The sequence below is a fragment of the Melopsittacus undulatus genome, chromosome 6 (genome assembly GCF_012275295.1).
Source record: "Melopsittacus undulatus isolate bMelUnd1 chromosome 6, bMelUnd1.mat.Z, whole genome shotgun sequence".
Classification (NCBI taxonomy): Eukaryota; Metazoa; Chordata; class Aves; order Psittaciformes; family Psittaculidae; genus Melopsittacus; species Melopsittacus undulatus.
In genome coordinates, this window is record NC_047532.1 from 44,768,039 (window position 1) to 44,789,200 (window position 21,162).

The 21,162-nt window shown below is 39.7% G+C and overlaps 2 protein-coding genes and 1 long non-coding RNA gene across 8 annotated transcripts in view; 1 reads left to right on the forward strand and 2 right to left on the reverse strand.

Moving 5' to 3' along the window:
• Nucleotides 1-14,340, forward strand: part of FXR1 (FMR1 autosomal homolog 1) — a 38,454-nt gene extending 24,114 nt beyond the window's left edge. The window contains exons 9-17 of one of the 3 annotated variants that reach the window (XM_031047091.2): nucleotides 1,455-1,533; nucleotides 4,027-4,136; nucleotides 5,134-5,220; nucleotides 6,142-6,349; nucleotides 7,971-8,138; nucleotides 8,809-9,009; nucleotides 9,781-9,861; nucleotides 12,411-12,502; nucleotides 13,327-14,340. In XM_031047091.2, the coding sequence (XP_030902951.1) occupies nucleotides 1,455-1,533; nucleotides 4,027-4,136; nucleotides 5,134-5,220; nucleotides 6,142-6,349; nucleotides 7,971-8,138; nucleotides 8,809-9,009; nucleotides 9,781-9,861; nucleotides 12,411-12,502; nucleotides 13,327-13,497 (1,197 nt within the window). In that variant the 3' untranslated portion in view covers nucleotides 13,498-14,340. Of the gene's footprint in view, nucleotides 1-1,454; nucleotides 1,534-4,026; nucleotides 4,137-5,133; nucleotides 5,221-6,141; nucleotides 6,350-7,934; nucleotides 8,139-8,808; nucleotides 9,010-9,780; nucleotides 9,862-12,410; nucleotides 12,503-13,326 lie in introns of all 3 variants that reach the window. The other 2 variants (XM_005146926.4, XM_005146927.3) reach the window with 2 other exon arrangements.
• Nucleotides 5,567-13,443, reverse strand: LOC115946166 (uncharacterized). Its single transcript, XR_004080277.2, has 4 exons — nucleotides 10,543-13,443; nucleotides 8,898-8,988; nucleotides 7,391-7,559; nucleotides 5,567-6,232 (listed from the first exon to the last, which is right to left on the reverse strand). It is a non-coding gene; the product is annotated as an uncharacterized lncRNA (long non-coding RNA).
• Nucleotides 14,341-15,792: 1,452 nt separating the features above from the next.
• On the reverse strand, nucleotides 15,793-20,312 carry DNAJC19 (DnaJ heat shock protein family (Hsp40) member C19). 4 transcript variants are annotated; one of them, XM_005146928.3, is made up of 6 exons: nucleotides 20,046-20,175; nucleotides 19,464-19,515; nucleotides 19,106-19,179; nucleotides 18,671-18,747; nucleotides 17,652-17,722; nucleotides 15,793-16,333 (listed from the first exon to the last, which is right to left on the reverse strand). In XM_005146928.3, exons 1-6 carry the CDS (start codon nucleotides 20,046-20,048, stop codon nucleotides 16,263-16,265), a joined length of 348 nt encoding a protein of 115 aa, XP_005146985.1. In that variant the 5' UTR covers nucleotides 20,049-20,175; the 3' UTR covers nucleotides 15,793-16,262. The 4 variants fall into 4 exon arrangements, with proteins under 4 accessions (XP_005146985.1, XP_030902952.1, XP_030902954.2 ...); XM_031047092.2 differs by having other exon boundaries at nucleotides 19,464-19,539; nucleotides 20,046-20,104; XM_031047094.2 differs by lacking the exon at nucleotides 19,464-19,515 and having other exon boundaries at nucleotides 20,046-20,312.
• Between the last annotated feature and the right edge of the window lie 850 nt (nucleotides 20,313-21,162).

Here is a 21,162-nt window from a genome sequence, read left to right on the forward strand (position 1 = left end):
TTGGTTTTATGTCAAGTATAAGATGGGAGAGAAATGGAAGAAGAAAAATTTTGTGGAGAAAACGGAAAACTTCCTACCTGTAGCCAGCTGTAAGCAGACTTGGTGTGCCGTATGTGTATACTCCGGTACTTTTACCAGTGCTGTTGCTCCTTTGAATCCCCAGTTTCCTGACCTGGCAAGTTCTCCTGTTGAGCTCTGTACTCTGAACATAGCCTCCTAACCTGTCTGTAACTTTTCTCTATCTTTCTGAAGATAGAGGTGGGCAAGCCTGGTAAGTGTGTGCCCACTTAGGGGAGTAACTGTTTGTCACTTTCTCAGTGTTTATTCACTTAGGATTAATGTGTATTTGCAAGCAGTACTTGGTATTAAGACTTGAATGCAAAATTGATCTGCCTGCTGTAGGAAAGGCTCTGTGACTGATTTTTTTTTTTTTTTAAGTTTCTTTCTGTCCTCTTAAATACTGGAGAACAGAAACTTCATAGAGGAGAGAGCTTGTAATGGCTGTTCCATTTAGCATATTCTGAAAAATCAGTACACTTTGCTTATGGAAAACGCTGTAAAGCCAGTCACTGCTTACAGTGAGCCTGTGAAGTTCTGAAGCTTGTCCTTCAACCTTGGAAGTGTCTTATCTTCATCAGGTGACATAATCTTTAGACACTGTCAAGAGACAAATGAGCCTAAAATTGATCTTCTCCTTCACCATTTTTCCGTGTGTTCTGGATAATAGTGTATTGCATGTTAAAAATGTTTAAAGTTGCAAGACAAATTTACGTTGCAGACAGTATTGATGGTAGCACAGTTCCTGTGGAGGAAAAATGGGTGCTTCCAAAGCAGTTTTGAGGAAAATGTAGATTAAACTAGAGTTTTATGGCTTGCCCATCTGTCATAGCCATGTAGCTATGCATTCACTGTGAAGTCAGGTGAAATGAGATACATGATCTAAAGTTTCTTTTAACATAGTTTTCTTGTAAGCTGAAGTTTCTGTGAACACTGGTAGGACTACTTAAAAATTTTTTCCTTTTCAGTACAAAATCTTTGTAATAATTACTGGGTTTTATAAATAGATTCCAGATTTGAAAATTGTCTTGATTTTGGTGAAAGAGAGTAAAATTAGCTGTTTTTTCCCCTACCAATGTCTATGAGAAACTGCTCTAAGATACATCCATAAGATACTTTACATCTGGGATTTATTCATGAGAAATTGCAGATAATATTTTAAAATATCTTGAAATAATGTGGAAAAAATGTTCTATGTATTACTGATGCTTTGCTAATGAGTTTTGTCTCTGGGCATTTTACTCATTTTTTAATGGGTCAAAGTTAGAATAATCTTGTCTCTATTCCTCTCTTTTTGAAAATAAGTTTGATGTTTTGAAGCCTTGCAGCTGTTCAGCAAGGCTTTATTTTTAACATATTATATTCACAAATAAACTTCTTTTTTAATTCATTTCCAGACTGCTGATGCAGTAAAAAAGGCTAGAAGTTACTTGGAATTTGTGGAGGATTTTATTCAAGTTCCCAGAAATCTCGTTGGTATGTAATGTTGCTAACACTTAAAAACTTGGGGGAAGGGAGCCTAATCATCATGACTCTGCAAAGATTTAGATGCCAGTATCAAATTCGGTTTCTCCTTTTAAATATAAAGTTATTGATCTTTAAAAACAGTATGTATCAGGGAATTACTAAGAAACTACATCTATTGTTACTGGATAAGACTTTGTCGGCATTTTGGCATTTGAGATGGCATGATTACAGATTTGTACTATCAACTTCAGTGGTAATATTTGAAGTTCCCATTCTAGTTTAAAAAAAAAAAGGAAAAGGGGTTGCTAAATTGACTACTTGGAAGTGCTGAAACTAAGTTACAAAATGTAATACGGACGTACTGCAGTTGAGGCACAACAATGACAGAAGACAGTCCTCATGTTATGGCTCTCTCCTGGGCTGAGATGGTTAGAGGTTGTGGTTGGATGGTGTTGAGCTGCCATGTCAAGCAGTTGTGCTTACCAGCCTTATCCTAAATCTAGAAATGGGTATTTTTCTATGCTTTAGCTTCAGGAAGGTATAGCTTCCCAAAACTTGTAAGTGCATATTATGGTATCTTCTATATCATAAGCTGCCTAAAGGTGAGGTTCCTCTTATTCCCCTTAAAGACAAAATATGCCTCCCCTAGTCCTGTCTTCCCAGGGTCCATTTTCCATTTTCTTCCTTCTCCTAGTTTGCTTGTTACATTGGATCTGGCTGCTTGACATTACCATCTCCCAGGCAATGCAGGCATGAAGGCAGTATTAAGAGTGCAGGGGTTGTACCTGATTCAACACTTGGCTTATCCAAAGGAGAAATTAAAACCTATGCTTTAACCTCCTATGGGTTTGGGCTTGGAGCTTCCATATTATGGACTATGTAATTTAAACAATTCATGTGCAAACTCCTAAAAATTTGACTTTCAAAGTTCTACAGCTTGAGCAAGTTAAGGTGTAGGGTTTTGTTGGTTTGGGTCTTTTTGATAGGACTTCTGCAAATTATTTATCTGATGCGACTCTGATTCTCTCATCTGCCTTATGCTAAAGCTTGTTTTCATGTTTGGCAAGTTGTTAGTTTGTATAGGAACACTTACCTTTCTTTTTCTGTAATCTCATCTAGCATACCTAGTTGAACCAGTAATTGGTGAATATACTGATAATAAGAATCATGGTACTAGTCATAGTAATGGATTTAACTGAAAATAACTGCTTTTAAACAATTGCGAATTTATGATGAAGACGTACATTTTGCCCATCTCACCTATGGTCATGTATGTAAGCAGGCAGATATTTATCTGCATTTTATGAACACAACCAATTTAAAAGAAGTGCAGTGATCATTAATGACTCAGATTGAAGATAACCACACTGTACCCAAGGCAGCTCTACCTGTGCCAAGACAGAGGAGTGTCATCCTTCAAACTGCCAGTTTCAGCTACTGATGCTTCTTGGGACTTTTTCCAAAACAGTGGCTAACCATTATCCTTAGGAATAAGTTCAGCACATGAGTGTGGTTTATTTTAGTAGTAATAAGAGAATCACTGTGCTGAACAAAATTGCAGAAACACAGAATAATTAGTTGGGTTGTGTTTTTTAAGGAAAAAAAAGATAAACCTGCTGAACTGTTAGAACTTCTGAGGAAAATAAGTGATTTTTTTTTTAATGCTTTTTGCATTTTGTATCATGTTGATATCTGCTGTAAAGAACACGCCTTACAGCGAATTCTGTCACACACTTTTGGCTGTTAGACCCTTTTTTCAGAAGTTGTAGCTCCCTTTAAATTAAACATAAATATTTTAAGTGCCAGGTATCTGTAGCTGAAGAAATATGTCCTCATAACTTTAAGGAAGAGCTAAAAACTTCTAGTAAGGGAGCAAAGGACTCACTTTTTCTGAGATTTAAACATAAAGTTCTGAAGAACCTTTTGGTTTATATCCCACTCATGATCTCAAAATAAATATTTTAAAGGTAATACGGGAAGTATGGGCAGTACTTATTTGTTGTAAAGGCAAAAGAAACTTTCAGAAAATAATTACGTACTTTTTCACTCTTAAAAAAAAAAGACAAACATTTTGAATATGCCAATCAAAATGTCAGGAAAGATTGAGTGAGGGTACTTGTGGAGTTGGGGGTGGCAAATAATTTTGATACATAAATTTAAAGTAAGCATTTGCAAAACTCTGTTGTCATTTCACTCTTGGTCTGGTTCTGTTTGAAGCTTGTGTAGTGGTGATCTTCACTGCTCATTGGCATTCTATGCATATAGAATGCACTATATGTACATGGTTTCATTTGGGAAGTTTCTGTCTCTTCTGGCACAGTGTGGGGTTTTCTTTAGTTTTCTTTGAGTGTGAAGTAGGACAAACATTTGAAACTGAATGAATGGTAAAGGAGAGTCAAGTGGTTGTGTTACCGTTATCATATACATAACTTTTAAGTATCAAGAAATCCATTAAAATACTTTGCCTCTGGGTGCAAAATTAACCATTCTTGCCCTCTGAAGGAAAAGTTATTGGAAAAAATGGAAAAGTGATTCAGGAGATTGTAGACAAATCTGGAGTCGTCAGGGTGAGAATTGAAGGAGATAATGAAAATAAACTGCCCCGTGAAGATGTAAGTACTTTATTCTTTCTTCCTATGATTAGGTTTTTACTTTCAAAACCAGTCACATAGAATCTTTTAACAAAGAATACATAGCAGAATGTATGCAGAAAGTTAGAGTTTCTGGAATGTGACTCACATGACTTAAAAGTGCTTCCTTATAGCTTCAGAGAGGGATCACTCATTTGTCTCTGCATCATTATGCAGGTTGTAAGTACAGCCTTCATGATGCATGCACTCTTTTTGTTAACTAACATAGTGGCCAACCTCTAGTGGTGATGATGTCCATGATGTTTGGAATTTAGGTAGTTTTAGGGAAAGATTGGTTCAACAAAAACCGTTTTCTAACGGTTCTGTGGATATAGATAAAGCAGTTTTGATCTTTTTTTTCTTTTTCTTTTTTTCAGACTAGCATCTTATAGTAAATTTTATATGAAATAGGAAGGGGTTGTTTTGCTGCTGAAGCAAGACTTGTTTTTTTGAATCTTTTCTCATGTATGTGCTTCAGCTGCACATCTCATTTGGGTTTGATAACATTAATGGTGTTCACATATATTAAATCTATGAGAACATAACATAAAATCTTCTACAGGTGCTTCATCTAGTCCAGTGGCTGATTAAACCAACTTTACACGTCTTGGTAAACTCTGGGTGCTCTTAACAGCTCCTGAGATAAACCCATTTAGCAGTTGTGTTACCTGGGGGAATATAAACACTGTATGTCAAGTTACCTCAGCTGCCAGGATAGGTTGTTGGGAAAGCTGGGCAGTCTTGTCCTTAATGAATAAGGTCTTACCATCACCCCAGTCTGAGGTATTTCTAGTGCATCTCGGCAGCCCAGGATTCAAGTACTGTCTGGGCTTATTTAGCTCACTTTCATTATTTAAACAGAATTTTTCTTTTTCTTCCCCCCCCCCCCCTCCCCCCCCCCCATGTAATTTGAACAGAAGGCATTGTTTTGATGATTACTTTGTTCCTGAAAATAAGATTTGACATTTTGTTTCTGTAGGGAATGGTACCATTTGTATTTGTTGGTACTAAAGAAAGCATTGGAAATGTCCAAGTTCTCTTAGAATACCACATTGCATATCTAAAGGTAAGTGTCTTTCAGAAGAAATTTTCTGTAGAGGAAACTTTAGTTGAGTAACAGAATTTTAACTCAACAGCTTTGACTTCAGTGAGATTTGCCATTGATAAACTGATAAAAAATTGGTATATTGAAATTTAAGGTTTGGTGCCTTGAACCCACCCCATGCTCATGGGTATTATATAGGCCTGTAAGTATGTTATTGTGGTTACATAGTATTGTTGGTGTTAAAAAGACTGGATTGTAAAGAACACTGGTGTAAGTGGGTTTGGGGAAGTGATAAGCAAATTTTTTTGTCTGTGCTAGTGTTCTGTTGTTCTGAAGTTAACACTTGTTGGGGTAGGATTTTTTCTTCTTTTTTTTTTTTTGTAATTTTTGTAACTTTGTAAAAAAGTGTTAATCCTGAATGGGGCCTACGAAGATGCTGGAGAGAAAGTCCTCATTAGGGATTGTAGTGACAGGACAAGGAGTAATGGGTTCAAACTTACACAAGGAAGTTCAGGTTAGATATAAGGAAGAACTGCCCAAAGTTCTGAATGCTTCATCTCTGGTAGTGTTCATGGACAGGTTGGACAAACCAACATGGTTTAGGGTGAGGCGTCCCTGCCCATGGCAGGTAGGTTGCAACTTGATGATCTTAAGGTCCTTTCCAGCCCAAACCATTCTGTGATTCTGTGAAAATGTGAAGTATAGTTAAGGAAGGTAATAATAGTCTTTAAAACAGTCTTTCTGTGTTGTGATTTAACAGAAAGGTTTTAGGTTCATCCAAAACTCAGAGACTGCAGAACTGATCTCAATTCCACTATTTGTAGTCACCTTCAAAGTGGTGTTAACTTTCCCACAGGCACACTGGCTTTTGGGATGACTGGTATTTTGTTAGGGAGAAGAATGTTTCTTTATCAGCAATTGGTTTCGTTTCCTTTCCTGTAGGAGGTGGAACAACTAAGACTGGAAAGGCTCCAGATTGATGAGCAGTTGCGTCAGATTGGTATGGGTTTCAGACCCTCTTCTGCTAGAGTTCCTGAAAAAGAAAAGGGTTATACGACCGATGAGAACACCCTCTCGTCTGTGCAAGGTTCCAGATCCTACAGTGGAAGGGGGAGAGGCCGCAGAGGCCCCAATTACACATCTGGTTACGGTGAGTTTCCTTGAACATCTACTGAGTGAGTCCTTGCAATACTTTGGAATCCAGAACTGTCTCTAGATTTTTGTGCTCAGCATAGTTGAGTGAAGGTAGGGTTGAAAATGTAGACTGGACATTTTATTTTTTCATAAAGCTCAAACCACCTAATTAGGTTTATGTCTTTGTTGAAGTTATGTTTTAAATTGAAAAAAATAGCAAACCAGACTGGTAAGATCTTGTCCTTCCACAGCAGTAGTGGAGGAGAAAGATACTCCTGGAGACACAAAAAATAAATCCGGAGATTTTGGAGAGAAAGTACTCCTCAGGAGACACAAAAAATAAATCCGGAATTAGCGTTATCTGGTGTGATTGAGGAGGAGAAAAAAAGCGTGGAATCTCATGGATTCGTTTTTGAAAAGTAAACCAAAGTAATTTATTTATTCAGGATTTTCTGATGGATTTTTAAATTAAGGTGGCACAGCTGTTCAATGCCCTAGAGGTGTATGTGTCCCCTTTTCAGTCACCAGCAGTTCCCCAAATGGTGACAGTCTGCATTTCAATGTAGACACATTTCACAAAGAAATGTAGGTGAGGTGTTTCAGTAAACAAGGGGGGAGAAAAGCTGTGTAGTACATTAAATTACTCTTGATCATCTACATGTAGCTCACTTCTATTACAAAATCAGACACCACCACCTTTTGGAATTTACAGTCTGTCACTGGATCTAGCTTCCAGGACTGTGCCATGCTGGTCAGGTGTATTCTGATGATAATGCTGATGTTTGTGGTGTCATTTTTTTTTCTCTTTCCCTAAGAATTGTTTGATTAAACTGCAATGAAAGCTATTTATGTACACACAGACTTCCATTTGAAAAACTCTCTCCCCTCCCTCTCCCCACCTCCAAAGAAAAAAAAAGAAAGGCAAGAATTGCAGGTTAGGAGCATCTGGGTTTATGTATCTTTACTCCAGAACAGTTATTTGGGTGTTCTGGGGTGCTTTAAATGAATTGTAGGTGTTGAATTTTCAAGTAGTGTAAGGCTGTGTGGGTTTGGTTACCTCAGAGAGGGCAAGATATTCCAGATGCTGTTGAATACAAATGGTTCAGTTGTTCAAGGCAGCATCCCAACAGGCAGAAGAGGTTGCTAAGCAACAGCCATCCGCTCTAAGGTGGCAAAGTTGTGCCTGGGAATTTCTGAGCAGTTGCCTAGAAATAGCAACAAAATGCCTGCAGTGCGACACAAAGAGAGGGAACACCATTTCATCCTTGGCTTCATCTGTTCATGGAAATTACATTCTGGTAGTCTTTGAGCCTTTATTTTGCATGTTGTTACAAACATATCTTAGAAACTTGGGTAACTTTTGCTCTAGATAGTTCATATGTGCATTTCTTTTTATATATGAGTGTATATAGTATAAAATTATATATGCCCTTATTTGCTTTTAGAAGTTTATATTACTATTTTGTATTTATATATCTCATCTGTATTGCAGATATATGTAACCAGCCATGCTGGCTGTAAGACTTCTATGACGATATGAAATTAGAATACAGTGTCAAATTTCATATTGATTTCCAATTTTCTTTTCCTTCCTGTACAAGGTACAAACTCTGAGCTCTCTAATCCCTCTGAAACAGAATCTGAGAGAAAAGATGAACTTAGTGACTGGTCCTTGGCAGGAGAAGATGACAGAGAAAGCAGGCACCAGCGTGACAACAGACGACGTCCTGGAGGACGAGGACGTAGTGTGTCTGGAGGGCGTGGGCGCGGTGGACCTCGTGGTGGGAAGTCATCCATTAGCTCTGGTACTGTGTTTCACATGTATCTTGAGCTTAGTCATTGTGCCTGGCAATTTCCTATAGAACTAGTATTTTAAAATACTCTTTTTTTTGCATTATAATCTTAATGTTTCCGTAGAGCTGTACAATAGTTTTCTGTCATATGCTAAGATTTTTATCTTCTGCTCACAATGATCTTCTTTTCCTTTCTTTCCTACACACACATGATAATCATATTACCCATTTTATAAATCTTGGTCATGTTACCTATGGCTGCTCTGTGTTAAGCCTATGCTTAAATACAGAAGAGAAGAAATCATAGGATGGAGGTTTTCCTATGCTTTATCAGAATTTACTGTGACAATTCCTACTACTTCAGTAATGTCTGAAGTCCCATGCTGCTGTGAAGCAAAAGGTGTGTTTTACACATTTCACAGCTTTGAGTAAAAGTTCTTTAAGTGTCACCTTCAAAATCTTTGTGATTAAATTGTACAAGTGCCTGTTGTGGTACCTTACTCCTGGGTTTGGAGTCATAGAGGAGCTAGCACGAAATCGTAAATACTGTAGGTCTGTGTATTAGACCTTGTTGTAAGGTTGCTCTGTATTGAAACTGTCACATGCATGTGTGAGTCAGCCTGGAAATTAAATTAGATGCAGTGGCAGTATCTTAGGCCTAACCTTTTTTTTGTTTGTTCAGTGCTTAAAGATCCAGACAGCAACCCTTACAGCTTGCTTGATAACACAGAGTCAGACCAGACTGTGGACACTGATGCTAGCGAATCTCACCACAGTAGTAACCGCCGCAGGAGGTCACGTCGGCGAAGGACTGATGAAGATGCTGTTCTTATGGATGGGATGACAGAGTCTGATACAGCATCTGTTAATGAGAATGGTTTAGGTATGTAAACAGTTGGATAATAGTCCCAGAACAGGCTAAGCAAAAATGGTTGTCCATGTAAGTGTCGTGAAACAATCATTCATTTTTGTTAGTGACAAGTCATTGTTCCCTTAAAGTTTGCAGTCTGATAAGAGAAAGACTTCTTCCATGGCTCTGCCATGGAACAAATCTGTTCACTGAGCTCCACTAGTATTTTCATGTGCCTCTTTTTTTGTAAAAGCTGTCTGACAAGACACCTAAGGCTAGCCTGTTTGCCATTAGTACTGCTGGTTTTCATGCAAATAGTACTGTTGGATCAGTCTTCTGTTTTGTCCTGGGTAACCTCAGTCTCGGTCTAAGAAAGCTACGTAAGTAGCAGTCAGTTTGTCTCTACCCAGCTTCTGCTTAAGTACTTTCCCTCTGTCAGTTCTTTTGATACTTACTGGGACAAGACTATAATCTGTTAATGCTGTAGGGGAAAAAAAAAACGACAACAAAATCAGACCCTCTTCTTTCATGGGTTATGTGGCTACAATTTGACATATGGTTACTTAATAAATGCAATCTGAGGTCATTAAGCATATGCCTAAATGTTTTAATAAGCCAAGAGCAAAAAGTAAACTAGCTTTTGTGTTACTGTGTATGCTTTTGGTATAATGTTTTTCTTTCAGCCTGTCTTGTATAGCCTGTGTCTGTAACATAAGCTATTTTAAATGCCCCATGCTGCAACTGAAGAATTTATTTATTTATTTTATCATCAGAAATAGTTCATGGTCAACTTTGCAATTGCAGATGATAGTGACAAAAAACCCCAGCGACGCAATCGTAGCCGCAGGCGTCGCTTCAGGGGTCAGGCAGAAGATAGACAGCCAGGTAATTCGAGTGGAGCTGTGGGTAATCTCAGGTCGAAAGCATGAGAGAATGTTGTGTCTGCTGTTTTACATAGAGCTGCATAATAACAAAAGGTTACTCAATAACTAATAAGACTACTAGATAAAGATAAAAAACAATTCTTTACTAGGAGAACTTACAAAAGTTCTTAATCTGTCTAATGAAACTAATTTACAATGTCTAACTCTTTGCTTGGACATAAGAGTTGCGCTTCTGATCTGGTTCTGGCTGAGGTCAATACCCGGGCTGCTGTTGAGTTCAGTGCTCCAGGACCTAGACAGACGCGAAGGCTAGTGGCCTGTGCTCACGTGCATCTGTGCGCTTGCACCGAATGTGACACAACCTTTTCAGCGCTGGCTGAGCAGCAGGAAGTTGGAACAGCAGGATGCAGGTGTCCTGGCGGAGCACTGTGAGGGAACTCATGTGGGATCCACCAGCCCTGTGCCTGCCATCAGACTGCTGCTATCAGTCCTCAGCTTTGGTCCATATTTAAGTCATCTGCAAATTGAGGGTGGGGAGGAGGAATTTAAATGAAATTGCATGTTTCCAGTTTTTCGTTGTTGTGGCTTGTTGCATTTCTTTTGTGTGTACTAACACTTGAAATGTTAATGATAAACTAGCTAATTCCCAGTGTAATGCCCCATATAGAAAATGCTTGCGTACCCATGGCGTGAGGTAGTAACAGAAGGTCTTCTAGACTGACAGGTTCAGAATTGCACCCATATTTGTCTTCCATCTGTGGTGCTCATACAACATTTGTTTCAGAAGAAAAAAAGTTGTTATATTACACTAACCAAAACTTGGTGAAAGGAAAAGAAAAAACCCCAAACACACACCACCACCACCCTACCCACCACCCCCCATCACCCACTAAAAAAACCATCCAAACCAAAAGTAACCCTTTACTTTTCAACATCTGGTTTTGTAACAGTCATAGGAGTTCATAAAGGGGCAGGAAAAAGTAAAAATGGATTTCAGCTGAAACCATGACAACTGTTAAGAAGCTAATTTCAGCCAGCAATATAATGAGATATTGGTCATCCTTCCAGAAAGCTGTGGTATTCATCTTTTAAATCCAAGTATTCAAAGAACAGGATTTCCCAAAGACAATTTCTCTTTTGTCCTTTTTCCCCCTTGTTGTTGTCTTTGTTCAAGATACCATTTTCAGTTTGCATAATAAATATTTTTAAATGCAACAGTAAGAGCAATGGTAGTCAGTTATACTGTCTCTGTGAAAAATGCTCTAAAAAAATTAATCTCTTCATAAATACTTAGTAAGTGTATAGCAAGAGGACTTCAAGACAGGAGGAACTCCCCTGGTGCTAACAGTGTAGTCCAGTCCTTTGGTTTCATTATTTGATTTACATTGTTACATGTTTTGAGTTCCTATTATGTATATGACTATTAAGAACTGGTGTCTGACACTGTGCATAAAAGGTGCACTGTGATGTAAAGGTGCACCTTTACATCACAGGAGCTGGGTACAGAACCTCATTTTAATGAAAAAGCTCTCCTTGCGAAGGAAGTCACTTGATCTTGGTCATGATAAAAGGAGCCAGTTGTAAGAAGTCCACTTAGCATAATGGGGAAATTCCTGTGTTGTGCTTCCTGTTCTGATGTAGGTTTCATGCACCGTCATTCCTAAAGCCAGAAAAACAGTTCACCTGAGTGCATGATATACTACATGCAACAGACTGTGCTGTTCAACAGACAATGCTTGCCAATTCTAATGTGCTGTATCTCATTGAAGGTACAAGCATGTATGTAAATCGGTAGTATGACATACTGTAAAGACAGAGTTGACTCCCAGGTGGTGTGGTTACAAGAGGGTGGGATAGGGCAAACCCCAGGCTGCATGACAAAAAAGGGGTCAGCAAAGCCCTGACCAGCATTCATTAAGTGTAGCCATAACAGCCCAGGCATGGCTGTCCTGCCTTTGAGTATGGGCTCGCTCATGCAGAGCTGCCAAGTGTCCGTACACACACCACAATTACCCCAGTCACCCACCCACCAGCCAGAGTTAACTGTGCGGATTGCATTCTGAATGCCAGGAGGAGGGTGAGTTCTCTTGCCAGTCGCTTCATAAAAAAAAGAAAGATTTGAATGCTGCATTATTGTAAGTGGTTACTCTGACCCTCCCCCAGTTCCTTTCATATTTTAACTTCCCTTCATTAGTATGAAATTCTTTGTTACTCGAGATAGTAAAACCCCAATGACAAACACAGTCGTTTAAAGAGCCTACAGTCTGATCTCTTCAAGCCCAATCCAGAAAGCCCCAGTAAAATTTACAACTGGGACAAAATTACTAATTTAGTTACTTTAAGATTCCACCTCCAGATCAGCACCTCACCACAGATTTTACTGAAAGCTATATTTAACAGAACCAAATTGATCCTTGCTATGTAGTTGATACCTGTATGAAGGCCTTTTGTGAGATGTCCCCAGTTATAGCATAGCTTATACAGAAAAGAGATGTGAAGCTTAATGAGAATTCTGATGTGAGCATCACTGTAATTTTTTTCCTTAAACAGTAACAGTAGCTGATTATATATCACGAGCTGAATCTCAGAGTAGACAGAGAAACCCTCCAAAGGAGACACTAGCCAAAACCAAGAAAGAAACGGTAAGATCTTTTATTTTTTTCCTTTTTTTTTTTAATGCATATTTTCTATTTTCCTCATCTCTTGCAGCAAAACAGTAAAGGAATGCTTCATTTAGATTGTTCACACTTGACTAGAACTGTGTTTGGGTTCAAGAATAAATCATTAAAAGCAAAAATGGCCCAGAGTAAACAGAACTGCTATTGACTTACAGACTGCCATTGCAGACTTTATGCTCAAACTAAGTCTTCACACATTTTAAAGTACTGCACTTAATAATGTAACACTATATGATAAAATGTAAAAATTACCCATGGATGAGTCCTGAAAAGTAATCCCTAGAACATACTATGAATCGAAGATGCTAGAAAGCACATTCAGTGACTGGTACAAACCATTTTAGAAAGAAATAATATTACAAAGATTGTAGATTTGAGACCTGTTCTTCTTCAGGTATCAGAGTGGTGTTAAAGATCATAAAAAATAATATCCATATCAGGATTCCTTTACTCCTGAAGTGAAACTGAACTTGCTAACACAAGTTATGTCTGAGGTTAGCAAAATAAAATCCACTGCTGTATGATTAACAAAACCTACTCTTAAAATAGACAGTAAAAGGGGTGTGAAACTCCACTTGTCAGGTAGTTTCTTCATTGGGTTAGACAAATGAAGCGTTCTGTGTCTGCTGGGACTGTGCTGCCTCAGGGTTACCTTGGCGTTCTTTCCTTGCCAATGGCAGAGTACTAGCACAGGCTGGCAAGAGGTGTTTCCTACTGCAGAACTGTGATTGAGCAAGAGTGAAACTTACTGAGACTGTATAATATCATCCTGGTTTTGTTTTTTCAAGGCAAAAGATGCTATTGATGAAAACAGCCCTTCTGAAAAGGCAGTGAATGGTCCTGCTACAACTTCTGGGGATGAGCCTTCTAAAGTACAGCACACTCCTGATGAGAAGAAAGTTACTGTTCAGGAGGATGGAAACAATCAGGAAGAAGCCGTGCTGAATGGTGTTTCATAAACTGAAGTCCCTAGTTTACAGTTCTTCTACATTACATTTAAAATAGTGCTTGTATAAGCTTGCCAAAGATAGAATATGGATCGCCAGTCTTGACACCGCACTTTCAGTTCCTCCATTTTGGAATACAGAAAGGGGAGGGATCCTGAAGAAATCATATGTTAAACATACTTTGACACCTACTGTGTTATAAATATATCATCAGATGTGCCTTGAGATAGTATATGTAACATTTAAATAAACAAAATTGCTGGCTATAGGAAATGTTATTTTGTTTTCAAAATATGGCAAAGATGTGAGGGGGATCCCTAACATAATACTCTTTATGAAAGCATTAGCTGCTTTTGTTACATTTTTAATAATATGCAACCACTTCTTCACCTGAGGAATACTAGAAAGAAATGCAGTCTAAAATATTTTGCACTGAAATGTAATTTCTCCATTAGTTTAGTCTGGAAACTGGTCTGTTTTAATACATGTTTTTTAAATGCTGTATGTAGAGGAAAAATCTGCAGACCACTGGAATACATTTGTTAAATTCTCATAATCTGCAGGGATTCTGGGTGACATTGGCAGTGACTGTTCTACATTGAGGCTTTGTTTGGTTTATTTATTAAACTGTACAGTATTTAAAAATCAAACATAGCTTTAGTTAACACTAAGCTGAATTAGTCATGTCCATTAAGACATAACCTGAACTACTGAAAAGATCAATTTCCAGAAAGTTTATTCTGTATAAACTACATATGTTAGTCCTTAGTAGAGTATTTTTATTTTTGTTTTGGTTGTTTGATGTGCAATATGTTTTTTTTGTATGCTGGTAGTAAAATAAACTTTGATCTTCCATCTGTTGACTGTTTCTATCAGAAATTTAAATTACTTTAAGGATTACTATAAGGATTTCAAGCTATTGCCACAACTGGAACTTAACGTGCAAGGCAGCTTGAATCTTTAACTCTTACTTTTGTAAGAGTTTTTAATGTGCTGATCTTCTTTATGGTGATGATGTAAAACAGCAGTGAAGTCTAAAATCAGACTTTGTGTCTTGGAGAATCACATAACCAGACTAACATATATAGGAATAAATGCAGATGTTGTTTGTGATTAAGTTGGAAGTGTGACACACTAACCCCTCTTCTCAGGCACATGAGCAGTGAAGACACAGGTGTGGAAAAACATCTGGGTAGCAATGAGATGATATAAAAAGTCAGAGCAAACAGGTACCACTGAAGTTGTGCTAACTTCAGAGACAAAAAAAGTGTCTTACCTGATTTTGTCAGAAGCAAGGAAGGATGAACACAAGTATTCTGAGCCACCGGTGACTCCAGCGGCTGCACCTGATGCAGCTGCAGAAGCACTGTGCCAGCTCAAACAGGATATTTCATATAAGGAGATGTGCAGCTTTCAATATGAAGTATTGACACTCACTGACAATGTTCCCTCCAGGAAAACAAGCAGCATTAAATTGCTGTAACTCAGCAGCCACAGGAGTGGAAAGAATTTGAAAACCAGGGAAGCAAAAAAGTGCTTTTTAAAAAAGGTAGTCCCTGGCAGGGACAAACTTCTGCATTTGGCTTGTGATGCACCTGCTCTGGAACCACTGCATGGCAGTGTTCGAGCTGTGCTTTTCACTCCACTTTAAATAAATCCTGTAGTAAAGTAACTGCTCCCTCCATCCTGGTTCTAAATATTTTCCATTTCATACTCACACTATTGATTTGATCCTCTCTTTGGAAGGCCCAGAACTCCTTTCTTTTGTTCTCATAATACTTGCTAAATGAGCTGTAAGGAGCAGCAATGCAGGCAAAGAGGATATAAGAGCACTTAAGAGTTGTACTCTGAAGTAGATTTGTGCCAGTGCCAGACAACTGAAAGCTCAGAAACCCACCATATTTATGAACAGAGGGGTGTTAACTCTTGCAGATGCTGTACAGCAGAGCAGCATTACCATAATTGCAGAAGGCCAGCAGGATTTGTGGAGTACAGCTGAACTCACTGGCTGTAATTTGTATACTTGGGCACTGTGCTGCACAACAGATTCAGCTTGGAGATCTTGCATGGTTGACGCAGAGTTCCTGTTCACCAGTTATAAATGCAAACCTTATTATGTGAATTCTAACTTTGTAATGCAAGATAATGTATAGAACTGCAGTACTTAATACAAATTTTAAATTTATTAAATGCTATGAAATTCATTAAAAACTGAAAGTTACTAAAAAATCTGGGACATTCCAGACCCATTGGCAATGCTGAAGAAGCTCAACCAACCTTGTTATTCACAAGGCAAAGACGATCTAGTGTGTAGTTTCCTATACTTTATTTCTTCAGCCATAGGCAACCACATCTGTCCAATCCTTCCCATCAAATTAATCCTCTTGTTTTTTTCCACCCCCTCCCCAAACCGGTCCCTTGTGCTGCCTTTGGCATATGGAAGAACAGCACCATGATCTTTAAACATAGCTACTTTAACAAAAATTAGGTAACAGCAAGGAAGTCTGGTAACATGCACTGACCAAACCACTTAGTACTCTTTTACACTGAAAAAAGTTCTGAGTGGCAGATTTTGCTGCTTAATAAAGAACAGCTATGAAAAAAAAACGAAGTCACACTCACACACTTCCCCAAAAAGTGACTTGAGTGGGGAGGGAAGTACTTCCCTGAATTCATATTTCCAGCTTCATTTATATTAAGTCAAAGACTGACATGATAACTTTTCTTGAGCCATTTATCAAAAATAATTATTTGCATGGACAAACCCTCTGATTTTCTCATTTTTTAGCCTGGTCTTCCAATAAATCTTTAGCTTCATTGATTTTGGCTGCTACATATGGAGAGCCACCTAGAAGAAAGATAACCTTGTGTCACCTCAAGTGAAAACAATTTCTCCTGTATTGTTACTAATACCACAGTACATAGGAAAAGAAGCAAGAAGATGGTCTGAAAATTATTAACAGTAAAGTGAATTATTAACAGTAAACCCTTACATCTGAAGCCATATCAGTTTACACCTGCAGTAGCCAGGTGGGCAGGCAGCTCCTTCCCATCAGGTTGGTTTTGGTTAATTGGAGTGGGTTTTTCCTCTGGTTTTTGAAGTCATAAATGAACACTGGTTTCTAACGACTTAGTGTGAAGTTAGTTGTGAACACAGAGGCATCAAATTATCAAGTCTGCAGACAAACCATTCCCCCCAGTTCAAGGCCAAGGTGTGAACTGCTGTGGTACCAGGGGACTGGTTTGGTTCATAAACATGACACGCTTACGATGATACTGAAAAGAGAATCCACTATACAAATGCTTTGAAGTTGTACCTGACTCTGAGAGGCAAAGATTTATAGCATGTTTGTATTATGTCTGCCATTTACTAGCACTGGAATTACTCCCTTTATCTCAAGTTAACTTACCTAGGTCATGTAAAAGGTGAAATGCACCCAGCAGTTATTGGCTACATGCATATATTCAGTTAAGGTAATTTTCAAGTTAACTTCTGCTAGGTATTCTCTGTGAAAGGCATAGCTCAAGAATTAGTTTGGATTTTGTTGCATGTAAGTAACAAAGTTCCATGGTCACTTTAAAGGAAGCATTTTGCCTTTTAAGTGAGGATTAAGAAGTTAACTTCCAAGCACTATCCCATGACTCTGACTCACACAAACTAAACAGAATGCAAAACAGGTATAGGTGCCTCAAGTTACTAACTTGAAGCATAACTAAATTCTGAGCCTTCAGAGTACCACAAATGCAAATAATTCATACTTGAATGTGTTCATCAGACACAGAAGGCTCAATACTTGCTATTTACAGTGAATTGCCCATGCACTGAAATGAACTCAAACTCATACAGTACATAAAGCACAGAAACATACTCTGAGCTTTCATCTAAAATTAAGATAATTTTAAGTCTTGCTTTAACAAATCATATTTTAATCCAATGCACACAGAAGATAGACCAAGTGACAGAAGCTGATCTGGTGAAGCTGCCTGCTTGCTTTAGAGCATTCAAACACAAAACTATGTTCCCATATTAAAGCACCCTAAAATCTGTTTTCACTCCAGTTTTCTGTTTTTTTCTCCAGTAGCTGAGGTAGTTACATCACTTTTTCCCAACAGATCTATTAATGTGTTAAAAACATGAATTAACTAAACAATGTGACTTTACTTACCTTTATCTGGATGATTCAGAAGCATTATTCGTCTATGAGCTTCTCTGATTTTACTTCTGTTTGCTGTAGGGCTTTAGAAGAGAGAGAAAAACTGATTTAAGGGAAACTTGCTGAACACCCTCCCCCCCCCCCCAGTCTTTAAAAGGTGTCTTAGAATAAACAAGCACTCTGTCTTATCCAGAAAGCCTCTGGCTTACATGTATGTGTTTCTTTTGCTGTTACTGACGTGTGACACCTAAGTCATGGGGAGGGTTGCTAAAGTTTATTCCAAGCACTGCATGCTGAAGAGGACATGCCACAGCAGTCTAATATGGTTTAGGTCATTCACACAGTTGAAAAGAAACACAGCTATGTTCTAACATTTTATTGTGTCAACTTCCTCAAGGTTGAAGGACAACAAATAAAATTTTCTCTTGATTTAAAAACAAAAACCCATAACACAACAACAAACTGTCTGTACACAAACTTCAGGTAGAAGTTGCCTTCAAACAGAAATGGTTCTTGTTCTCTATCTCATTAGATAAATTTGTGTATCTGGTCTTAAGTTTCTTTAAATTCAGGCAGGGCCAGCTACCATACTTGTATTTAAGATATTCCAGAATAAGTGATGAATTTACTCCACATGCAAAGAGTAGGTTTGCAGCACCTTCACACTGCATATATCTGAAATGCACCACAGTGACATAATCCACAAGCAACCAGCCCCAATGTGTGCCCCAAGCTGAGCAAAGCCTGAGGCTTCTTGAACATGGCATATGTGGCTTTGGAACGTGCTAGGGGTTTTCAGACATACAGAAATCCAGGTAGAGGTAGCTTTAAGCAAGCTAACATGCCACCAAGAATCCCAAATAAGTACAGGAAATCCTGAAAGGCTGCTTCATGTCTCCTAACTTGCAGTGACACTCCCAGAGTTGTGCACAGGACAGCCTTCAGCATCAAGAATTACATCCTATTCAATCTAGGCCAGCAACCATGTAACACTGTGGCCTCCTTTTGATTTCTAATAAATTTCCTTTTACCTCACTCCTAGTATTAAAGCTGCTTCTCGTTTAGTCATTTTGGGTTCAAATCCACCCCTGTAATAACCACTGAAGTCCTGGAAGAGAAAACATTTTAGTTTAAAAAACACTAATTTTTAAGTTAATCAGTCAAAATGGCTCATGATTACATTAGTAGCTGCTGAGCTTTTAGTCTGTAAGAATACTGCAAAGCTTCTTTTGAGCTTGTAATGAATACAGCTGAAGGAGAGGACCATTATTTATATGAGTACTTACCAAAACAAGTTCTTTATTATTCAACCTCCACCAGAGCTGCTGAGATTAATTCTACTATTATTGACAAAATTATCTTTAGCATTAGAAAACACACCAATGCTACAGAGACAATAGTTGGTAGCTATTTCACCAAGTAAACGTTTAAATAGAAAGATGTTTCTGATAAAACAAAAAACTTACAGGTTTTGGTAGGTTCTGAAGTGCTTGTTTTACTTGTGGCTCCATTTGTTTCATAGCTTTTAGTGCATAGCGACCTTAAAGAAATCAGTGTTGAACATGGCTAAGTGTAACACTTCATGAAGATTCAGCAATTCAATGCAACTGGTAACGTTTGGATTAGAACAGGAATGAATTTTTGGGGATATAAAAAAAAATAATAGTTTTGATCTTCTGTTTAATCACAGCCATGTTTCTCAATACAGGCTCTCCCAAAAGAGTATCCTGTATCAGCTATTAAACTACCTTAAATTTCATCCATACTGAAGCAGGCAATGGTAAGTACAACTGGGTGTTCCGTGTTCTCCCATCATCTACAAACCTGCAAATCCAGCTGCTGCTATGGTCAGGCCAACCGCCACCATTGTACTGGCCTGCACAGGGAACACATAAAGCACCTGTTTACCAAAGGAAAAGACAAAAAGCCCACCTGGCAATCTCTACAGCAGGTCAGTATATACATTTAATCCCGCATGACTAGGGAAAATTGGTCATCATACCATTTACTCCAGCTATGCTGCTATAGATGAGCGTAGGAACACGGAGACATTTGGCAGAGCTGCTGCTGGCAGCGGGGCCGGGGCTCAGGCGCGCCCGGGAGCAGTGGGAACCCCCCAGCTGCGGGAAGGAGAGAATCCCAGCCTAGCAACACCGTCTCAGTCGGCGGCTCCACTTTAACGCCGGAGTACCGGGACCGAGGCAGAAGCCCATGGCTCCGCCGCGGCCTGTGCGAGTCAGCACCTTCCCGCGAGGCCCCGGGCCCCTCGGCACTATGGCCGGGCCGAGCCAAGGACAAGCCGAACTCCTCGACCAGGGGAAAGGCCTAGAAGCTTCCGGCCCATACAGAAGCAGAGCCCAGTCCCTACAGCGAGCCCCGCCGGGGCCGGGCCCTACCCACACTCACCATGACCACCCCGGCCCCGCGCACTGGCGATCGCCGGGACGAGTTCACGGAGATCCCCGCTCGCCGTACGGCACCCGGACAAGCCGCAAAGCCACCTCCAGCTGTCGTAAAGCGGGGCGGGAAGGGAGCTGCGGACACGACCCCAGGGCATGCAGCCGGGGCAGGGCCTGGGGTGTGTGAGAGGCGGGGCCGGGGCCGGGGTCGGACGGGTGTTGGTGTTTGCGGTGCGGCGGGGCGCGGTAGGACGGCAGAGCAGCCGGGGTGCAGGGCGGGAGTAGCGCTGCGGGAGCCAGGGATCGCTCCTTGGGGAGAGAGAGCGTTTACACCTCGGGGCGGGGCACAGCTGGAGACATCCGGTGCTGTGCGGCAGGGCGCTGGCCGACGTGGAGATGGCACCGGCGGGTGTCAGTCAGAAGCTCATCCATGGGAGAGATCTGCTGTTGAGCGTGGGCCGTAACTGCTGCAAGAGGGACAGAGCGCAGTGTTACAGCGTTATCAAAATGATAGTACGGTCCTTACTCTTGATGCAAATGAGCGATTTGTTTCGTGATCTAAAGCCTGGAGGCTTGTTCGTTAGAAAAGTAGGGGTTTTGCCATTTTCTTTCTTTTATTCTGTTCCTTCTGTGTTCATCCCATTTTTCCATAAGTTGTGCTCTTGCTGCCTACTCTCCGTGCGTTATGCATTCATGACCAGCAGGCTCTGAACCCCTGAACATTCCAGTGCGGATGGCTGGAGCTGTGGTGCTGTTGGCACAGGGCACAGCTGCCAGGCAGCCTGCAGACACATCCTGCCAGGTGTGGGTTCCAGATGGACAAGCTCAGTTACTTCGATCCTGAAGATTACTACAAAGTGAGGGAGAATTACAGACCTGGCACGTGTATTTGAGTGTTACTAATAACACAATGTCATCTGTTAATCATACAGTGTTGTATGCAGCACAACAGTTGACTGTCCTGTCTGTAGTTCTAGTCAGAAGTCACAGTTCTAGAAACAGAGTAATGTGTAGTTAACAGAGTAAAAGCCTTTAGCCGGAGGTCACAGCTCAAAGCTCTGTGTGCTAGTGTCTGACTGATGCTTAGTCTGCAAAAGTGAAAAGCTTTAGTGTCATCATCTGTG